The sequence below is a fragment of the Bubalus kerabau genome, chromosome 6 (assembly GCF_029407905.1).
Source record: "Bubalus kerabau isolate K-KA32 ecotype Philippines breed swamp buffalo chromosome 6, PCC_UOA_SB_1v2, whole genome shotgun sequence".
NCBI classification, from domain to species: Eukaryota; Metazoa; Chordata; class Mammalia; order Artiodactyla; family Bovidae; genus Bubalus; species Bubalus kerabau.
The window spans coordinates 50,983,169-51,003,504 of NC_073629.1; the positions used below are offsets into that span (position 1 = coordinate 50,983,169).

At 39.2% G+C, this 20,336-nt stretch overlaps 1 protein-coding gene across 1 annotated transcript in view; it reads right to left on the reverse strand.

The window, feature by feature from the left end:
- Nucleotides 1-7,094: 7,094 nt before the first annotated feature.
- CCDC18 (coiled-coil domain containing 18) overlaps nt 7,095-20,336 on the reverse strand; it is a 216,461-nt gene continuing 203,219 nt past the window's right edge. Inside the window, exon 27 of the mRNA XM_055585113.1 lies at nt 7,095-7,184. Coding sequence (XP_055441088.1) covers nt 7,110-7,184 — 75 coding nt within the window. The 3' untranslated portion in view covers nt 7,095-7,109. The remainder of the gene's footprint in view (nt 7,185-20,336) is intronic.

The window sequence follows — 20,336 nt, forward strand, 5'->3', positions numbered from 1 at the left end:
TTGGCTGGGTTTATTCAATTTCTGTCTGACTCTTTGCAACCCCATGGACTGATTAATTATACCATCCTTGGAATTCTCCAGGCCAGAATACTGGAGTGGGTAGCCTTTCCCTTTTCCAGGGAGGGACTGAACCCAGGTCTCCCATATTGCAGGATTCTTTACCAGCTGAGCCACAAGGGAAACCCATGAATAGTGGAGGATCTTGCAAATCAACAGGTAAATATGGGGTGATGATTCAAAGTGTTATAGAGGAGATAATCCTTGAAAAAGTTTTCAGGAAGAAAAGAAAGGGAATTTCATGCAGGGGAATAACAAAATCTCAGTGATACAGAACATTATGGAATTCTTGGTGAGCTGTGATACTTTGGTGGCGGGTATAGGGAAAGGAACATGAAGGAGTAGCTTGGGAGAAAGTGCTTCAGGGAAGTGTAGTATTTAAGGTTCTAACACTTATTTAGAGTAAATAACAACTCTAGCTAGTTAAGTTGACTTTACCAGAAGGATACTGGCATATCTCACAGAATGTTGGTAATTGCTGGATAATCAGGGAAACTCAGTAATAGGAATCCATAAACTGTCCTCCTCATGGGCTAAAAACAACTCCCCATCTTTTTGCATCTCAGTTCAAAATTCCAGTTGCCAAGGAGAGCAAGTCTGTTTGTCCAGTTTGGATCAGATATCCACACCTGCGTCACTCAGCCATGCAGTTTAGACTACAAGTTACATGTGTTGAATGGTGCTGCTGTTCCGTCCCTGTGTTGGGGAGGGAGACATCACTGTGAGCCCTGTGTTTGAGCTAAGAGGGAGGTATCCATTGTATTTTACTATTTAGTTGCTCTTCCCCCACATGTATGATTACAAAAATGTCTTCAGCCTGCCTACTTGATCCAGTCATTCTATTACAACAGCCCCCGCTCTTGCCCTCTTTCAGGACCAAAGGTACATCCAATCCAGCTGGTGGGATGTTATTGTTCACTTAGTCCTGACCTCTGGATGTAAAGTGCCTATTCTAGTTCTCATCTACCTGTGATTCCTCATGGTCTTGCAATCTAAGGACTAAATGATAAGTATAGTCACTACCAGTACACTTTATAAATAATATGGGGATTCAGGAGCCTCAATGGTTGCTATAGAAAGAAAGAGAAGAAAACAGTGGCAGTTATTTTAAAAGGGAAAAAAACTGGGTAATTTTTCAGTCTTCAGACCTTCCATCCATATATTCCTGCTACCGTTGAAGTTATAACTGGTGGGTATGACAATCCATTACACACTTCCTTGTTTGCAGCTAATATCTCAACTGACTGAGAACGTTGCCTATCAGGGTAATTTAAGCCGTCATTTGTAGGGGTCTAAGACACTTACTCCTTGGAAGGAAAGTTATGACCAACCTAGATAGCATATTCAAAAGCAGAGACATTACTTTGCCAACAAAGGTCTGTCTAGTCAAGGCTATGGTTTTTCCAGTAGTCATGTATGGATGTGAGAGTTGGACTGTGAAGAAAGGTGAGCGCCGAAGAATTGATGCTTTTGAACTGTGGTGTTGGAGAAGACTCTTGGGAGTCCCTTGGACTGCAAGGAGATCCAACCAGTCCATTCTAAAGGAGATCTAACCAGTCCATTCTAAAGGAGATCAGTCCTGGGTGTTCTTTGGAAGGAATGATGCTAAAGCTGAAACTCCAGTACTTTGGCCACCTCATGCAAAGAGCTGACTCATTGGAAAAGACTCTGATGCTAGGAGGGATTGTGGGCAGGAGGAGAAGGGGACGACAGAGGATGAGATGGCTGGATGGCATCACTGATTCGATGGACGTGAGTCTGAGTGAACTCCGGGAAATGGTGATGGGCAGGGAGGCCTGGCGTGCTGTGATTCATGCGGTCGCAAAGAGTCGGACACGAATGAGCGACTGAACTGAACTGAACTGAACTGAAGCCTTTGTTGATCTTCAGTGCCAATTGTGTTAAACTAAATAAGGCAATGTAGCAGATTACAGAACAACTCTAAGGTGGAGTGACTGGAAACCAATGAATGTTTTTTCAATAAATAGTGTCTAGTTAATAATGAAACTGAAGCACAGAGTGTTTATTAACTCTTCAGCCTCAGAGTCAAGATTTAAAGGCAAGCTTTCCTCATGGTTATGTTATTCTGCCTCTGCACTGTTACTGTAGAGATTGCATGTGGGCACTGAGACGTCCATAGCCCGGATTAGGTCAGGTTTTAGTTAACTAGCCTTAACTAGCCATTGTGACCAAGAACAAGTTATTTAATTTATCTAAGTTTCAGTCTTTTCATTTATAAAATGGACATACCTTTGTGCATGACACAATACCTATCATTTGATAAGTAGATTTATTAAATGGTGGCTATTATTAATTTAATAAAAATCTACTGAGCATTCTATGGCAGGCACTGTGTACAGTGCTGCACAAGATGGACATAATTCCTGTGCTCATGGATATTCCAATTAATAGTATCTAAAACAAGCCATAAAATGAAAATAAGGATGTGTAGTCCACATGATTGCTCCCTTGCCCTGGATTATGAACATGGAGATTGACATATGGGACCATAATGATGATTGTGAGCAGAAAAGGACTGATCAGGAAAGAAAATAAGCCTGGAACAATCAAGAGTAAAAGAAGCAAGACAAGAATCTGACATGAAATCAAGAAAACTCCCAAGAGAAAGAATACTGCCTGGTTTTCTAGCTTGTAAATCAGGATTTTACAAGGAAAGTGGGCAGAATTGTCCAAGAGGTTCTTGTCATAGAACAGGAAATTGGAATAGGTGAAATGATTTGTGAGAAACTGTAGAAATGAAGTGATGGATATTCTCTATACACTGTAGAAAGCATGATTAAAGAGAAGGAAATGAGAAACATTAAAAAAAAATGATCCTCTTGATTCGGAGAACAGCCATGCTTTGTAATATGAGCCAAGAGATAAAACTGAGTTTGTCTCTCAAGGGGGGTTGGGAGATAAGCCTTTTTTCAGGCTAAATTCCCTTGCCACCTGGGTTTGTTTTCTTAACTGTAAATGAGCACTGGGGAAAGAACAGGCGTTAGAGATTCTGCCCAATCAATTCACAGAACATTTTCTTGGTAATAACTATTATAGCTCTTTTTTCAGTCAGGCTTACACACAGGACTGAATCTTGGTTTTTGATAGCAAGTATCTTTAACAATTATCAATGTACCAAAATAATTCTAAAAGTGCCTAAGGAATTACATGGAGGAAGTGAATTACATATATTAATCCTTGGAATGACCTAACATAAAATTCTACACATTTACCCTTATGGTTGTGGTTAAATTTGACCTAAATTATTGTCAGAGTTAAGGCCAGCATTCATCACAATGAGACAGGAAATGGATTAACTGACCAAATATAGTATTTTCAGAAGCACCTCATGGTAAGTGGCTTAATTTGTGGCTAAATTATAGGCAAAGTAGTTGAGAAAGTCATAGTTCCCAAGTAAATCCCAGTTTACAGTGTTCACCATCAGAATGTTCATCTTTACTAGAACTAAAGATTATTGTTTTGATTAGAAACATGTATTTTTGTGACTGTTTGTTTAGGTAACAAGGACATCTAAAGCACAAAGATAAGCCTATATTTTGTACAGATGCCTTTCTATGTTTGCAGCTTCAGTATAAAGGATAGTAAAGTTGGACTTCCCTGGTGGTCTAGTGGTTAGAAGCCTCCTGCCAGTGCAGTGGACATGGGTTTGATCCCTGGTCCGGGAAGATCCCACATGCTGCAGAGCAACAAAGCCCATGCACAACTACCGAAGCACCCTAGAGCCCATGCGCAACCCAACTAGAGAAAGCCTGGTCATAGCAACAAAGCCACAGCGCAGCCAAAAAATAAATAAAAAAGCAAATTTTTTAAAAAACAGGGCAAGGGAGCTCCCCATTTAAAAAAAAAAAATAAAAATAAAGGATAGCAAAGTTAACATCAATTTCTGTTTTGTAATTATGTTGATTGTATTGGGAAAACATGAACCAATACATTTAAATTGATAAACTGGTTACAAGAAGTTACCCATGTTTATGAAATTTGTTCAGCATTTCATAAATTCATAAATAATATTTAGCTCCTGAATAATGGTAATACATACATTTATGCACCTATTATACATAATACATTAAGATTACTGGCTTGTTGAGAAAAATATGATTATAAAATCATATATCATTTCAGCCCAGATACACAGCAATAAAAAATTTTAAATACCTAACAACACAAATCTATATTAGCAATAATTATGTTAGAAAATACTTACAGCATTCTTGATTTTTTTTTTGAAAGCCGACGATTCATTTAGTATCTTTCTGGCATTTGAACTGACATCTCTTCATCTTCCACATAGTTGCTAACCGAGAAGAAAAATGGTTAGATCTGTCAAATAGCTTTAAAGCTTCACGTTAACATCAACGTTACAGAGACCCAAGGAGAGAAATAATAACAGAGGCATTGCTAATCAGCAAGAAAAGTATAAATTATACAATAAGTGAAGGAGCCACTGGCCAACTGTTTAGAGGAAAACACACCACAGTCAGTCAGTTTAGTCCCTCAGTCATCTCCTACTCTTTGCCACCCTATAGATTGCAGCATGCCAGTCTTCCCTGTCCATCACCAATTCCTGGAGCATAATCAACCTCATGTCCATCGAGTCAGTGACACCATCCAACCATCGCATCCTCTGTGGTGCCCTTCTCCTCCTGCCTTCAATCTTGCCCAGCATCAGGGTCTTTTCCAATGAGTCAATTCTTCGCATCAGGTGGCCAAAGTATTGGAGTTTCAGCTTCAGCATCAGTCCTCCCATTGAATATTCAGGACTGATTTCCTTTAGGATGGACTGGTTGGATCTTCTTGCAGTTCAAGAGATTCTCAAGAGTCTTCTCCAACACCACAGTTCAAAAGCATCAATTCTTCGGCACTCAGCTTTCTTTATAGTCCCAACTCTCACATCCATACATGACTACTAGAAAAACCATAGCTTTGACTAGACGGACATTTGTTGGCAAAGTAATGTCTCTGCTTTTTAGTATGCTGTCTAGGTGGGTCATATCTTTTCTTCCAAGGAGCAAGTGTCGTTTAATTTCATGGCTGTAGTCATCATCTGCAGTGATTTTAGAGCCCCCAAAATTCAAGTCTGTCACTGTTTCCCCATCTATTTGCATGAAGTGATAGGACTGGACACCATGATATCAGTTTTCTGAATGTTGAGTTTTAAGCCAACTTTTTCACTCTCCTCTTTCACACTCATCAAGAGGCTCTTTAGTTCTTTGTTTTCTGCCATAAGGGTAGTGTCATCTGCATATCTGAGGTTATTGATATTTCTCCCGGAAATCTTGATTCCAGCTTGTGCTTCATCCAGCCCAGCATTTCGCATGATGCACTCTGCATATAAGTTAAGTAAGCAGGTTGACAATATACAGCCTTGATGTACTCCTTTCCTGATTTGGAACCAGTCTGTTGTTCTATATCTTCTGATCCACACAATCAAAGGCTTTGGCATAGTCAATAAAGCAGAAGTAGATGTTTTTTTGGAATTCTCTTGCTTTTTTGATAATCCAACGGATGTTAGCAATTTGATCTCTGGTTCCTCTGCCTTTTCTAAATCCAGCTTGAACATCTGGAAATTCACAGTTGTGTACTGTTGAAGCCTGGCTTGGAGAATTTTGAGCATTACTTTACTAGCATGTGAGATGAGTACAACTGTGTGGTAGTTTGAGCATTCTTTGGCATTGCCTTTCTTTGGGATTGGAATGAAAACTGACCTTTTCCAGTCCTGTGGTCACTTCTGAGTTTTCCAAATTTGCTGGGATATTGAGTACAGCCCTTTCACAGCATCATCTTCTAGGATTTGAAATAGGTCAACTGGAATTCCATCACTTTCACTAGCTTTGTTCATAGTGATGCTTTCTAAGGCCCACTTGACTTCACATTCCAAGATGTCTGACTCTAGGTGAGTGATCACACCATCGTGATTATCTGGGTCATGAAGATCTTTTCTTGTACAGTTCTTCTGTGTATTCTTGCCACCTCTTCTTAATATCTTCTGCTTCTGTTAGGTCCATACCATTTCTGTCCTTTATTGAGCTAATCTTGCATGAAATGTTCCCTTGGTATCTCTAATTTTCTTGAAGAGATTTCTAGTCTTTCCCATTCTGTTGTTTTCCTCTATTTCTTTGCACTGATCACTGAGGAAGTCTTTCTTATCTCTCCTTTCTATTCTTTGGAACTCTGCATTCAAATGGGTATATATCTTTCCTTTTCTCTTTTGCCTTTAGCTTCTCTTCTTTTCTCAGCTATTTGTAAGGCCTCCCCAGACAAGCATTTAGCCTTTTTTCATTTCTTTTTCTTGCAGATGGTCTTGATCACTGCCTCCTTTACAATGTCACTAACCTCCAACCATAGTTCTTCAGGCACTCTGTCTATCAGATCTCATCCCTTGAATCTATTTGTCACTTCCACTGTATAATCATAAGAGATTTGATTTGGGTCATACCTGGATGGTCTGTTGGTTTTCCCTACTTTCTTCAATTTAAGTCTGAATTTGGCAATAAGGAGTTCATGATCTGAGCCATAATCAGCTCCTGGTCTTGTTTTTGCTGACTGTATAGAGCTTCTCCATCTTTGACTGTAAAGAATATAATCAATCTGATTTTGGTATTGACCATCTGCTGATGTCCATATGTATATGACATGGGCTAAATTAAATTCTTGGTGGATTAAAGATTTTAATATAAAAGTCAAATCATAAAATTACTAAAATATAAAAAATACTTATGAATAATCTTGGAAATGGAATTTATAGCACATGAAATATAAAGCAAAGACTTATTTTTAAAACACATAAAAAAGTGGAAAGTGTTCCAGAGATCACCAAAAAATTAAAGGGCACATACCAAACTGGAAAGAAAAAAAATCAACAAAAAATTAAAGGGCTGACACCAAACTAGAAGGGAGAAAAATGGATGAAGGTTAAGAAGTCTTACAAATCAGTAAGAAAAGGATAAATAGCCAAATAGAAAAATGGGCAAGTAAGTCAGAAAAGAAGAAATAGATAGGGTCAACAGGGGACTCACCTGTTAGTCCAGCGGCTAAGACTCCTCGTTCCCAACGCAGAGAGCTGAGGTTCCTCCTCTGGTGAGGGAACGAGATCTCATATCCTGCAACTAAGAGGTCACATGTCACAACTAAGACCCAGAACTGCCAAATGAATAAGTAAATTTAAAAAAAAAAAAGAGGGGGGGTCAATAAAGATGAATTGTATTCATCTGTAATAAAATGCAAATTAAAACAATATTAAAGTGTCTTTTTTGCCTGTTGAATTGATAAGGATTATTTAAAAAGACAACATCAGTGTTAGAGAGGGTTTTAGAGCAGTTCTCAACTGCTCTTTGACAAAATGTCTGAAAAGCACATACCTTTTAACTAGAAATTCAACACTGGTATAATGATAATAAAATGTATCCTAAAAAAAAAAAAGAAAAAAGAAAATGTATCCTAAGGAAATGTATGTGTGTCACAAAATATTTTTGCAGTTTCCTTCCTTGCTCTTTCCTTCTACCCTACTCCCTCCTCTCTCTCTTTCTATCCCCTTTTTCTTTTTTGTTTTATGCTTGGTATTGGTGAAAGTTTGAAAAAATTAAAATGTCCAACAAAAAGGGAGCTGGTTAAATAAAATATGGTAAATTTATTCAATAAAACATCTACATTATTACCAGTAAAAATAACACCATAGTAAAATATTTGAAAAATGTTCACAATATATTAAGTTTTTACAAAAATGGGATACAGAACAAAATATATTGGGAAAGCGTCTCCTCTCTCCCTCTCTCTGTTTGTCTGTCTCTCTCTCTTGGTCTCTCCCTCACCACCAACACAACACCAACATATAATACAATTACTGGAAAGGTACTGGAAAAATATAAACTGTGGGCAAGAAGGATTACTGGATTGTTAAATATTCTTCCATTGCCTGTCATTATTTTTAAAGTTAGCTACAATGAACAGGAGTTATTATTTTTTTTTTTATAAATGAAAACATTTTAAAATGAAATATGTAATGTTACTTAGTGGTTGCCTTTTCAAAATAGGTAAAAATCATCAGTTAACCATTTGGTTCAGAATGTTTTCATTTCAACAGCTCGATAATCATAATGCAAAATTGAGGGAAAAAATTTTTTGAATCTTAAAATGTTATAGAATTGGTAGATCATTTTTCATTTCATAAAGTATCATAATCACTAGTTTTTATTGTTCCTATGGCAATGTTTTATACACAAGAATGGCAGGAGTTAGGAATTTGTGCCCTGAAAAACGTATTGAAATATAAAATCTAAAGTAAATAATAACTTCCTCCTTTGAATATAACAAAGATGTGGGAAGGGGTAGTAGGCAAGAAGGCTCTGGGTTACCATGGGGATGATTACGTTCTCCAAGGTACACCCCACCCCACTCCAGCTTCTTGGTCAATGACTCACTAGCTCACAGGGGAGTCAACAAATACTGAAGTACATACCTACTACCTGTAAAAAGTGATTTTCATTACCCAGAGAAGTGCTGTAAGATACTATTTAAACAAATAAGGAAAACCAATCTAAATTACTATTTAAAATTTTTCTAATTGGTGAGTGTTTAAGACGCATGAGAGGACAAATTCTTAACTCAGGTTATTCCAGGACTATTATGTAACAGACTAAAAATTGATATGGATACTAATAAAAATCATTAAAGCAAAATTACAAAACACTTCTATTAACACTTCAATTGTTTCTTTAAAAACAGCATTTCCTAAAATAACCTCCAAGGTAGTCCTGTAATTTGTTAATTTTAAGGATTTGTGTTAAACTTTGGGGCCAGTCAAATTTGGGGGCCAGTTAAGGGAGCTAACAATCTAATTGAGGAGTCCAGATAGCCATCCATCAATTCATTCATTTGTTCAATAAAATATATTGAGAACCTACTATGTGCCAATAATGCAGGGCTTTAAGCATTAAAAAATACCTAAAACATACGTCTACCCTCAAAAGCTCACATTTAGAAGGAGAGATAGATGTCAGTGTTAGTGACTGGCATACCCATTGTTCCTTCTAGCAGAACTCTGACCATGGCCACTGGTGAATGAGAAGTCCTGGGTGGCTATATTCTGCATCAAGGGATCGACCCATGTACCCTTTTCACGTGCTTTTCCTACCATGGCAAAGAAAAAAGCTTTGGTTCAAAAAGTTTCAGCCAGAGAGAGAGGGACAGGGTAGCAGTCAGATTGTCTCTTTAACAGTTCCAATAACAGATACAGACAGCTAGTTAGTGAGTGAGTAGAAACTGAAAGTGATCCTGAAAAGATTCTTAGAGAATCTAATAGTTTACTGCAGACCTAAAGTCTTACCAATAACACCATCAATTAACATATATTTTGTATGTTATATGTACCATATACTGTATTCTTAAAATGAAGTAAGTTAGATAAAAGAAAATGTATTAAGAAATTCATAAGGAAGAGAAAACACATTTACAGTATTATACTGTATTTATCAATACATAAAATTATGTTCTGTGTCTACACAATGAACTGTCTGCCAGTACCTACCTCAATATTGTCTTATATGGTACAAAACACTGTAAATGTTAAATGTATTCCTAACACTAGATATAAAAAATGAAAAGATAATGTGAAAAGAAATTCACATTTATTTACAGATGTAATAATACATGCATTGATAATGAAGAAACAGCAAATAGCTTTCTGGTTCAGTTCAGTTCAATTGTCCAGTAATGTCCCACTCTGCGACCCCATGGACTGCAGAACACCAGGCCTCCCTGTCCATCACAAACTCCCAGAGTTTACACAAACTTATGTCCACTGAGTCGGGGATGCCATCCAACCATCTCATCCTCTGTCGTCCCCTTCTCCTTCCACCTTCAATCTTTCCCAGCATCGGGTCTTTTCAAATGAGTCAGTTCTTCCCATCAGCTGGCCAAAGTATTGGAGTTTCAGCTTCAGCATCAGTCCTTCCAGTGAATATTCAGGACTGATTTCCTTTAGGATGGACTGGCCGGATCTCCTTGCAGTCCAAGGGACTCTCAGTGTAATCGGTGCGACTGCTTCACTGTGGCCTAGCTGATGCACCAATGAAGGGATCTTTATAACATCTTTTGGTATACAGTATTACAATCATTTTCATAATACAGTATTGGAAACATTGGTACATTTTAAAACAGAAAACACTTACCTGTGATGATAGGCTGATATGTACTTTCTCCAATTATGAGAGAGAGAAGCATACACTATGGCAATGCATTCTTTAAAAGCAAAATTATAAAGCAGCAAGAAAACTAACATATTATTAATTTTATAATAAATATCACTCATCTTATGCCTATGTAAGGATAGACTAGTGTCTGCATATATTTTATTGTTGTTCAGTCCGTCAGTCGGGTCTGACCTTTTGCAACCTCATGGACTGCAGCACACCAGGCTTCCCTGTCCTTCACCATCTCCCAGAGCTTACTCAAACTCATGTCCATTGAGTCGGTGATGCATCCAACCATCTCAATCTGTGTCGTCCCTTTCTCCTCCTGTTTTCAGTCTTGCCCAGCATCAGGGGCTTTTCCAATGAGTAGGCTCTTTGTATCAGGTGGTCAAAGTATTGGAGCTTCAGCTTCAGCATCAGTTCTTCCAGTGAATATTCAGGACTGATTTCCTTTAGGATTGACGGGTTTGATCTTCTTGCTGTCTGAGGGATTCTCAAGAGTATTCTCCAGCACCACAATTCAAAAGCATCAATTCTTTGGCACTCAGCCTTCTTTATGGTCCAAATTCCACATCCATACATGACTACTGGAAAAACCATAGCTTTGACTAAACAGACCTTTATACACAGTTCATCTGTGAGTTTTTCAAGTTGTCAAAAATCTCCAAAAAATGTTCCAAAATATTTATTGAAAAAATTCCCATGTAAGTGGATGAACTCAAGGGTCAGCTTAATGGATTTCAGTTCAGTTGCTCAGTCGTGTCCAACTCTTTGGGACACAATGGACTGCAGCACGCTAGGCCTCCCTGTCCATCACCAACTCCTGGATTTACTCAAACTAATGTCCACTGAGTCAGTGATGCCATCCAACCATCTCATCCTGTCATCCCCTTATCCTCCCGCCTTCAATCTTTCCCAGCATCAGGATCTTTTCAAATGAATCAGTTCTTCGCTTCAGGTGGCCAAAGAATTAGAGTTTCAGCTTCGGAGTCCTCCCAATGAATATTCAGGACTATTTCCTTTAGGATTGACTGGTTGGATCCCTTTGCAGTCCAAGGGACTCTCAAGAGTCTTCTCCAATACCACACTTCAAAAGCATCAGTTCTTCAGCACTCCACTTTCTTTATAGTCCAATTCTGACATCCATACATGACTACTGAAAAATCACAGCTTTAACTAGATGGACATTTGTTGGCAAAGTAATGTCTCTGCTTTTTAATATGCTGTAGCAAAGGAGAAAAGGAAAGATATAAGCATCTGAATGCAGAGTTCCAAAGAATGGCAAGAAGAGATAAGAAAGCCTTCCTCAGTGATCAATGCAAAGAAATAGAGGAAAACAACAGAATGGGAAAGACTAGAGATCTCTTGAAGAAAATTAGAGATACCAAGGGGACATTTCATGCAAAGATGGGCTCGATAAAGGACGGAAATGGTATGGACCTAACAGAAGCAGAAGATATTAAGAAGAGGTGGCAAGAATACACAGAAGAACTGTACAAAAAAAATCTTCACGACCCAGATAATCACGATGGTGTGATCACTCACCTAGAGCCAGACATCCTGGAATGTGAAGTCAAGTGGGCCTTAGAAAGCATCACTATGAACAAAGCTAGTGGAGGTGATGGAATTCCAGCAGAGCTATTTCAAATCCTGAAAGATGATGCTGTGCAAGTGCTGCACTCAATATGCCAGCAAATTTGGAAAACTCAGCAGTGGCCACAGGACTGGAAAAGGTCAATTTTCATTCCAATCCCAAAGAAAGGCAATGCCAAAGAATGCTCAAACTACCGCACAATTGCACTCATCTCACATGCTAGTAAAGTAATGCTCAAAATTCTCCAAGCCAGGATTTAGCAATACGCGAACCGTGAACTTCCTGATGTTCAAGCTGGTTTTAGAAGAGGCAGAGGAACCAGAGATCAAATTGCCAACATCTGCTGGATCATCGAAAAAGCAAGAGAGTTCCAGAAAAACATCTATTTCTGCTTTAGTGACTATGCCAAAGCCTTTGACTGTGTGGATCACAATAAACTGTGGAAAATTCTGAAAGAGATGGGAATACCAGACCACCTGATCTGCCTCTTGAGAAATCTGTATGCAGGTCAGGAAGCAACAGTTAGAACTGGACATGGAACAACAGACTGGTTCCAAATAGGAAAAGGAGTACGTGAAGGCTGTATATTGTCACCCTGCTTATTTAACTTATATGCAGAGTGCATCATGAGAAATGCTGGACTGGAAGAAACACAAGCTGGAATCAAGGTTGCCGGGAGAAATATCAATAACCTCAGATATGCAGATGACACCACCCTTATGGCAGAAAGTGAAGAGGAACTCAAAAGCCTCTTGATGAAAGTGAAAGTGGAGAGTGAAAAAGTTGGCTTAAAGCTCAACATTCAGAAAATGAAGATCATGGCATCTGGTCCCATCACTTCATGGGAAATAGATGGGGAAACAGTGTCAGACTTTATTTTGGGGGGCTCCAAAATCACTGCAGATGGTGACTGCAGCCATGAAATTAAAAGATGCTTGCTCCTTGGAAGGAAAGTTATGACCAACCTAGATAGCATATTCAAAAGCAGAGACATTATTTTGCCAACAAAGGTCCATCTAGTCAAGGCTATGGTTTTTCCTGTGGTCATGTATGGATGTGAGAGTTGGACTGTGAAGAAGGCTGAACGCTGAAGAATTGATGCTTTTGAACTGTGGTGTCAGAGAAGACTCTTGAAAGTCCCTTGGACTGCAAGGAGATCCAACCAGTCCATTCTGAAGGAGATCAGCCCTGGGATTTCTTTAGAGGGAATGATGCTGAAGTTGAAACCCCAGTACTTTGGCCACCTCACGCGAAGAGTTGACTCACAAGAAAAGACTCTGATGCTGGGAGGGATTGGGGGCAGAAGGAGAAGGGGACGACAGAGGATGAGATGGCTGGATGGCATCACTGACTCGATGGACGTGAGTCTGAGTGAACTCCGGGAGTTGGTGATGGACAGGGAGGCCTGGCGTGCTGCGATTCATGGGGTTGCAAAGAGTCGGACATGACTGAGCGACTGAACTGAACTGAACTAGGTGGGTCATAACTTTTCTTCCAAGGAGCAAGTGTCATTTAATTTCATGGCTGCATTCATCGTCTGCAGTGATTTTGGAGCCCCCCAAAATAAAGTCTCTCACTGTTTCCACATCTATTTGCCATGAAGTGATAGGACCAGATGCCATGATCTTAGTTTTCTGAATGTTGAATTTTAAGCCAACTTTTTCACTCTCCTCTTTCACTTTCATTAAGAGGCTCTTTAGTTATTCGCTTTCTGCCATAAAGGTGGTGTCACCTGCTTATCTGAGGTTATTGATATTTTTCCCGGAAATCTTGATTCCAGCTTGTGCTTCATCCAGTCCAGTGTTTCTCATGATGCACTCTGCATATAAGTTAAATAAGCAGGGTGACAATATACAGCCTTGACGTACTCCTTTCCTGATTTGGAACCAGTCCGTTGTTCCATGTCTGGTTCTAACTGTTGCTTCTTGACCTGCATACAGATTTCTCAAGAGGCAGGTCAGGTGGTCTGGTATTCCCGTCTCTTTCAGAATTTTCCACAGTTTGTTGTGATCCACACAGTCAAAGGCTTTGGCGTGGTCAATGAAGCAGAAATAGATGTTTTTCTGGAACTCTCTTGCTTTTTCGATGATCCAGCGGATGTTGGCAATTTGATCTCTGGTTCCTCTGCCTTTTCTAAATCCAGCTTGAACACCTGGAATTTCACGGTCGTGTACTGTTGAAACCTGGCTTGGAGAATTTTGAGCATTACTTTGCTAGTGTGTGAAATGAGTGCCACTGTGCAGTAGTTTGAACATTCTTCTTGTTACACATCATGTAATTCCAAGCACTTGAACTTTGTTTATACTGTTCACTCTCCCTCAATAGAACTTTCCTTTCAACTGTGGTTAAATTCAACTCTCTGACTACTGCATGCTTGCATCCCCAGCTGAATACACAGCACGCCAACTGGTCCCACTTTAATAAACATCTCTTAGTGCTGCCCACAGTGACACGTCATTCCCTTAATCCATTCAGTCTCCTATAACTGCTTCTCCTCTCCTCAAAACTCCAACATCTCCCCATCCTCCTTCTCAGTAGGTGATCTTGCTTCCTGTTTCACTGTAAAAGGAAAAGCCTTGTACAAAAGAAAACTGACACAAAAAGGAGAACTCGCAATGTTCTGTTGAGGCACTTCACTCATTTCCCCTCCACCTAGACTCTTACCATACTCCTGATCATTTTGGCCCTAATCTGTTGGGCCATAATGTTATTCTAATATACAAATAGAAAAGAAAGGTAATGAAGAATAATGAAAATAATTATCTATATGATGTGTTTGTAGTTTATTTTTAACATTCAAATATGTGATGTAATTCTCATCCTTCTAGGAGATTTTTCTAATAGTGTTTTCAGGCCACAAGGCAGATAGTGCTTTCATCTGAAGTATGGTAGAATTATCACCCTCATCCTCCTCAATCCAGACAGCCTCAGAAAGTAAACTCAAATTCATCCTAGGACTGCCAGATAGCCTCTTTTCTATTGTAAAACACTGAATTTTTTCATTTAGACAGTTGCTTTCAGACTTTTTGTTGTTGTTTACATCCTACAATAAGAAATATATTTTACAGGGCCATAGTACCCACACATAAGCACAGTCACATATATGACTGAGACCAAACTTTCACCAGGTAGCACTTATCTTTTCAATAATCTTTACTAATCTTTTCAATGCAATGCACTCATATTTTCTAATCTATTTTTTAAATGCTCATTGTAATATAATAAATAGATTCATTACTCACTGAGTCGAAGCCCATGGTTTGGAAAATAATTCATTAAGGGATACTTGAGTTAATAGACAAAATCTTTAAGATTTAGTGAACAAATATATGAACATTAATTTAGAACTCACTCAGCTATCACCACCTTCAATGGAATGGCCACGTAATTAGCTGGTTTGCTAAGAATAAATGACTCATTTTACTTTGTGTCTATGTTATAAAAAGCAAAGCTGATTTCAGAACAAATAAGGTAAAATCAATTCAAGAAAGGGAATCAGCTCCTTCTTATTGTTCTTTTTTGTTCTCCATTAGCATAAACACCACTATTCAAGTAGGCTCTACATTACTGAAAATAAAGCCCTGGATTGGGGTATGGGACTAGACAGATTAGGTGACTTCTAAATTACTTTCTAATCCTAAAATTTTATTCCTTCAACAACTATTTACTAATTGCATGGTATGGATGCCAGGCACTATACCAGGAGACAAGGGCCCAGCAGTGAACAAGACACACAGTGCTGATACTGTGGAGAAGCTAACACTCAAGCTAAAGAGACAGAGAATAAATAAATAAATAGAGAGGATACAGCTAAGTTCCGAAGAAAATAAGAAAGATAAATGATAGCGAATAATAGAAATGACCTACTATTCTTATCTGGGGCTTCCCAGGTGGCTCAGTGGTAAAGAATCTGCCTGCCAATGCAGAAGATTGATACAGGTTTGATACCTGGGTTGGGAAGATCCTTTGGAGGAGGAAATGGCAACCTGCTCCAGTATTCTTGCCTGGGAAATCCCATGGACAGAGGAGTCTGGCAGGCTACAGGCCATGGGCTTGCAAAGAGTCGGACATGACTGAGTGATTAAACAACAACTATTCTTCCCTATTATTATTAATTATACTACTGCTTCCCTGGGGGCTCAGCAGTCAAGAATTTGCCTGCAATGCAGGAGCTGCAGGAGACTTGGATTCGATCCCTGGGTCGGGAAGATCCCCTGGAGGAGGGCATGGCTACCCACTCCAGTATTCTTGCCTGGAGAATCCCATGAACAGAGGAGCTTGGCAGGCTATAGTCCATAGGGTTGCAAAGAGTCAGACATGACTGAAGCAACTTAACACACAAGTACCATTACTGCAAAAGTAACAGCAATCTGATAATTACCTTTATCATGGTCAGAGAAGGCCCATCTGGGAAGGTGACATTTAATCTGAAACCTGAAGAATGAGGGGGAGCCAGCTGTGGACTGGCCCAGAACAGCCTTTCTAGGCAGTGGAATAGCAAGTACAAAGGCCCTAATTCTGGAAAGAGCTTGTTAGGTCCTAGCAACTGACATAGGGCTGACATTACTGAGCCAGGTGAGCAGGCAGAGAGTGCATGAAATGAATTTGGATAAGTGAGAAGATAAGGGCCTTGAAGGGAAGCGTATGGAGTTCAGATTCTATTCTGTGTTAATGGGCAGCCATCAAAAGGACTTCAGCAAAGAAGGGACATGATATGATTTTAAAAGAACACTGGATATGGTGTGGAGAATGTGTTCGAAGGAGGGAAATTGTTTTAGGAGCCCAGGCAGGAGATGACAGGGCTTGATTATGGTGGTGGTGAACGCTAAAGCCCTGTTTTGCTTGCAGTTAATAGACAATATGACAGTAGTTCTGCTTATTTGAAAGTGTTGCTTATTTTGCCTGCAAAGCAAATATTTCTCCATCTTTGCTAAAGAGCTTAAATCCAAAGGCTCTAAACTTCTGTGTGTACATCTGTATGTGTGTGAGCATGCACTCACACATGTATGCTCAAGGGTGGGGTGGGATGGGGTGGGGTCCGGCAGTGGTGGCTGTTTTTAATATCCCAGAGCTGCTTTGTAACCACGGCTGTGTAGGAGTTGGTTGGAGGGTGGAAGGACAGAAGTTGAGACTACTGGAAAGCAGACCATGGATGCCAAGGTGCATGCAGAATAAGGCAGATGCACGTACTATAGCTCCCTGGGAATTCCATCAAACTCAGGAAGTGTTAAAGATGCTGTATATACAAGGCGCACCTTGGTCAAATGGAGGGGGGGGGAGATGTATAATCATCAAATTCACTTGGAAAAGTCTAAGATATCAGAGTAAGAGGATATTATTTACATGACAGTCTCAAAGCCTCAAAACCTCCTGGAGAAAACGACATAAGAATTTGATGGTTAGCCCCCTAGAATACAATGATTATATTTCCTAAACCCAACAGGAGACTTTTTCTAACAATTCTGGTGGTGGGGGGGGGAAGGATGTGGCTGCCTGGGAAAGGAGGAGACTCATTTTAAGGTGGCAGAAAATCAAGAAAGGCAACCTTCTGTCTGTGAGGAATTGTTTATTATGACAGATTAATGCTTGTCTGTCCCAGTCATTGAAGAAATTGTTTTAAATTCTTAACAAAGAACAGTGAAAATGGAAAAAAAAAAAAAAAACCCACCAACAACTGACACTTGGAGGCTTAAACTGTGTTAGCCCATCAGCCCAAGGGCCGGTTTACAACTGAGATCTGTATTGTTCACCAGAACGGAGGGCTTGGGAATCCCTACCTGTTCTTCCATCAATTTTGAGCAGAGCCCCAGCAGGAGTAGGGAAAGACTGCTGCAGAGTCCTGGCTGGGGTTCTGACAGGAGGCTGATTTTGAGCAGGAAGAAAAAAAGCTCCTAAAACTTGAGAGACCACGCAGAGCCAATGAAAATGAGAACAAGTTAGGAAGTTGAATGTCCTTATAAGGAAGCCAGAGTGGGAACTTAGAGCCAAATACCTCTAATTTTGTCCTCGTGGGAAAATGAAGATTACAGTTGGTGGGTTGGAATAAGTACTGCTGAATCCTAAAGTAAGCTGTGGAATCTTTGGAAATTCACAAGAATAAATTAAACCAATACATAGTCTAGGAATAGTTTATATCCACATCTGCTTGGAGGTGAGAAGATAGATCAGGGAAATGCCTAGCACCCTAACAGTTGTTCAGAAAAAAAGAGAACAATCACAGACACATTCAGAGTGATATTGTGTTCTTTACTCCTACACATGTGGTTGACCCAGTGTGGACTACTCCAAAAGTAGGCTCCCTAATCAAGATTCCATATCAGGCACAGGCTAAAAGAGATTGAGCAATGTCTGATTTAGAACCCTTTGCTCCATAGACATATATATAGTAGAGGCTTAATCTTAAAAGTCCTTGTTCGAGCCAGGTATGATGGCCCTATAGAAGTGTATCTGACTGCTGATCAGTTATGGTTGTGTGTTCATGTCCAATCTGGTTCTTTAGTCACACTTGTAAACAGCATATGTTGTTGTTTAATTGCTAAGAGTTTGACTCTTTGCGACCCCGTGGATTGTAGCCTGCCAAGCTTCTCTGTCCATGGGATTTCCCAGGCAAGAATACTGGAGAGGGTTTCCATTTCCTTCTCCAGGGGATCTTCCTTACCCAGGGATCAAACCCACATCTCCTGCATTGGTAGGTAGATTCTTTATCACTGAGCCACCAGGGAAGCCTAAACAGCATATAGGTTTTTGCAAAAAGGCAAGTTAAAAGCTTACATGAAGCTCTTAATGTGTGATATCACACAGAAACATATTTGACTTTCTGAAATGTCTCAGAAATGAATCACAAATGTTGCTTTTTGCTTTCAGAATAGATTAGAACCGGTTGAGCATGTCCAGCCCGTTGATCTAGCTTTCAAAATCTGTGTACATAAGGGCATTTCTCTAAGGAAAAATAATTAACAATGCTTTCATCTGTCAGAAATGTTCTTTGTTTAATTACTCTTTTATCACCTTCATAAATTCACATTCAGTTCACAACAACATCCTGGAGGAGTGGTATATGTGAGCCAATAAAAATGAAGTAATGAAAAAAATATTATGAGTCATTTTAAGAAAATATAGACAAAAAAAGTTGATTAAGAAAATAAATTTTGCAGCCCAGACATACCTTGAATAGAACTTTTTGTTCAAATGTAAAAAATGACAAACACATATAAGAAAAAAATGCCTATGTAATTCTTGCAAAAGATATAGATCGCTGATGGGAAAGAGAGAAAGAAGCATGGATACTAAGGTATGAATTTAATTCTTGTGAAACACGGAGACTCTAGTGATGAGAAGCAGAGATAGTTGTGTGGATGTGGGCACATGCAAGGATTCACTTAAGGTTATAATGAAAGGCCATAGGGAAAGAAAGCATTGATGTTCATACTTCACTTAGTTTGGTCCTGTGCTGTCAGGGCTAGATACAGCAGATCCTTTAAAGAGAGGGAGGAAAACAAAAACAAAACACAACACATAAATCAAAGGAAATTAATTCTAGGCCAGAATTTTAAATGATGTGAGATTAGTGTTTTTGAAAGCCCATGGTATCTAAAAGGATAAAAAAATCAAATTTCTTTTCAGGAAACAATCAGAGGTCAAAACAATAACTCAGCTATTGATTTTTTTCTTAGAAAAAAACACAATTTGAACAGTGAGAGAAGAATCTAATCTAGAATGCTTCATTACCTTTCTGAAATTTCTGCCCAGCCTATTTCTATAAGCCAAACACTTAATGTCCCATATCACATAGAAAAGAGGATTTCCCTTCTCCGATCTTCTCTCAACCTACTTGCAGAATAAAGAAATAGTCATTTTAAATGAATATTTATTGTGTACCTATTTAGTGGCCTATATTGTTCTAATAATAGCAAGAAGAGATAAGAAAGCCTTCCTCAGTGATCAATGCAAAGAAATAGAGGAAAACAACAGAATGGGAAAGACTAGAGAACTCTTCAAGAAAATTAGAGATACCAAGGGGACATTTCATGCAAAGATGGGCTCGATAAAGGACAGAAATGGTATGGACCTAACAGAAGCAGAAGATATTAAGAAGAGGTGGCAAGAATACATAGAAGAACTGTACAAAAAAGATCTTCATGACCAGATAATCATGATGGTGTGATCACTGACCTAGAGCTAGACATCCTGGAATGTGAAGTCAAGTGAGCCTTAGGAAGCATCACTATGAACAAAGCTAGTGGAGGTGATGGAATTCCAGTGGAGCTATTTCAAATCCTGAAGGATGATGCTGTGAAAGTGCTGCACTCAATATGCCAGCAAATTTGGAAAACTCAGCAGTGGGCACCAGACTGGAAAAGGTCAGTTTTCATTCCAATCCCAAAGAAAGGCAATGCCAAAGAATGCTCAAACTACCGCACAATTGCACTCATCCCACACGCTAGTAAAGTAATGCTTAAAATTCTCCAAGCCAGGCT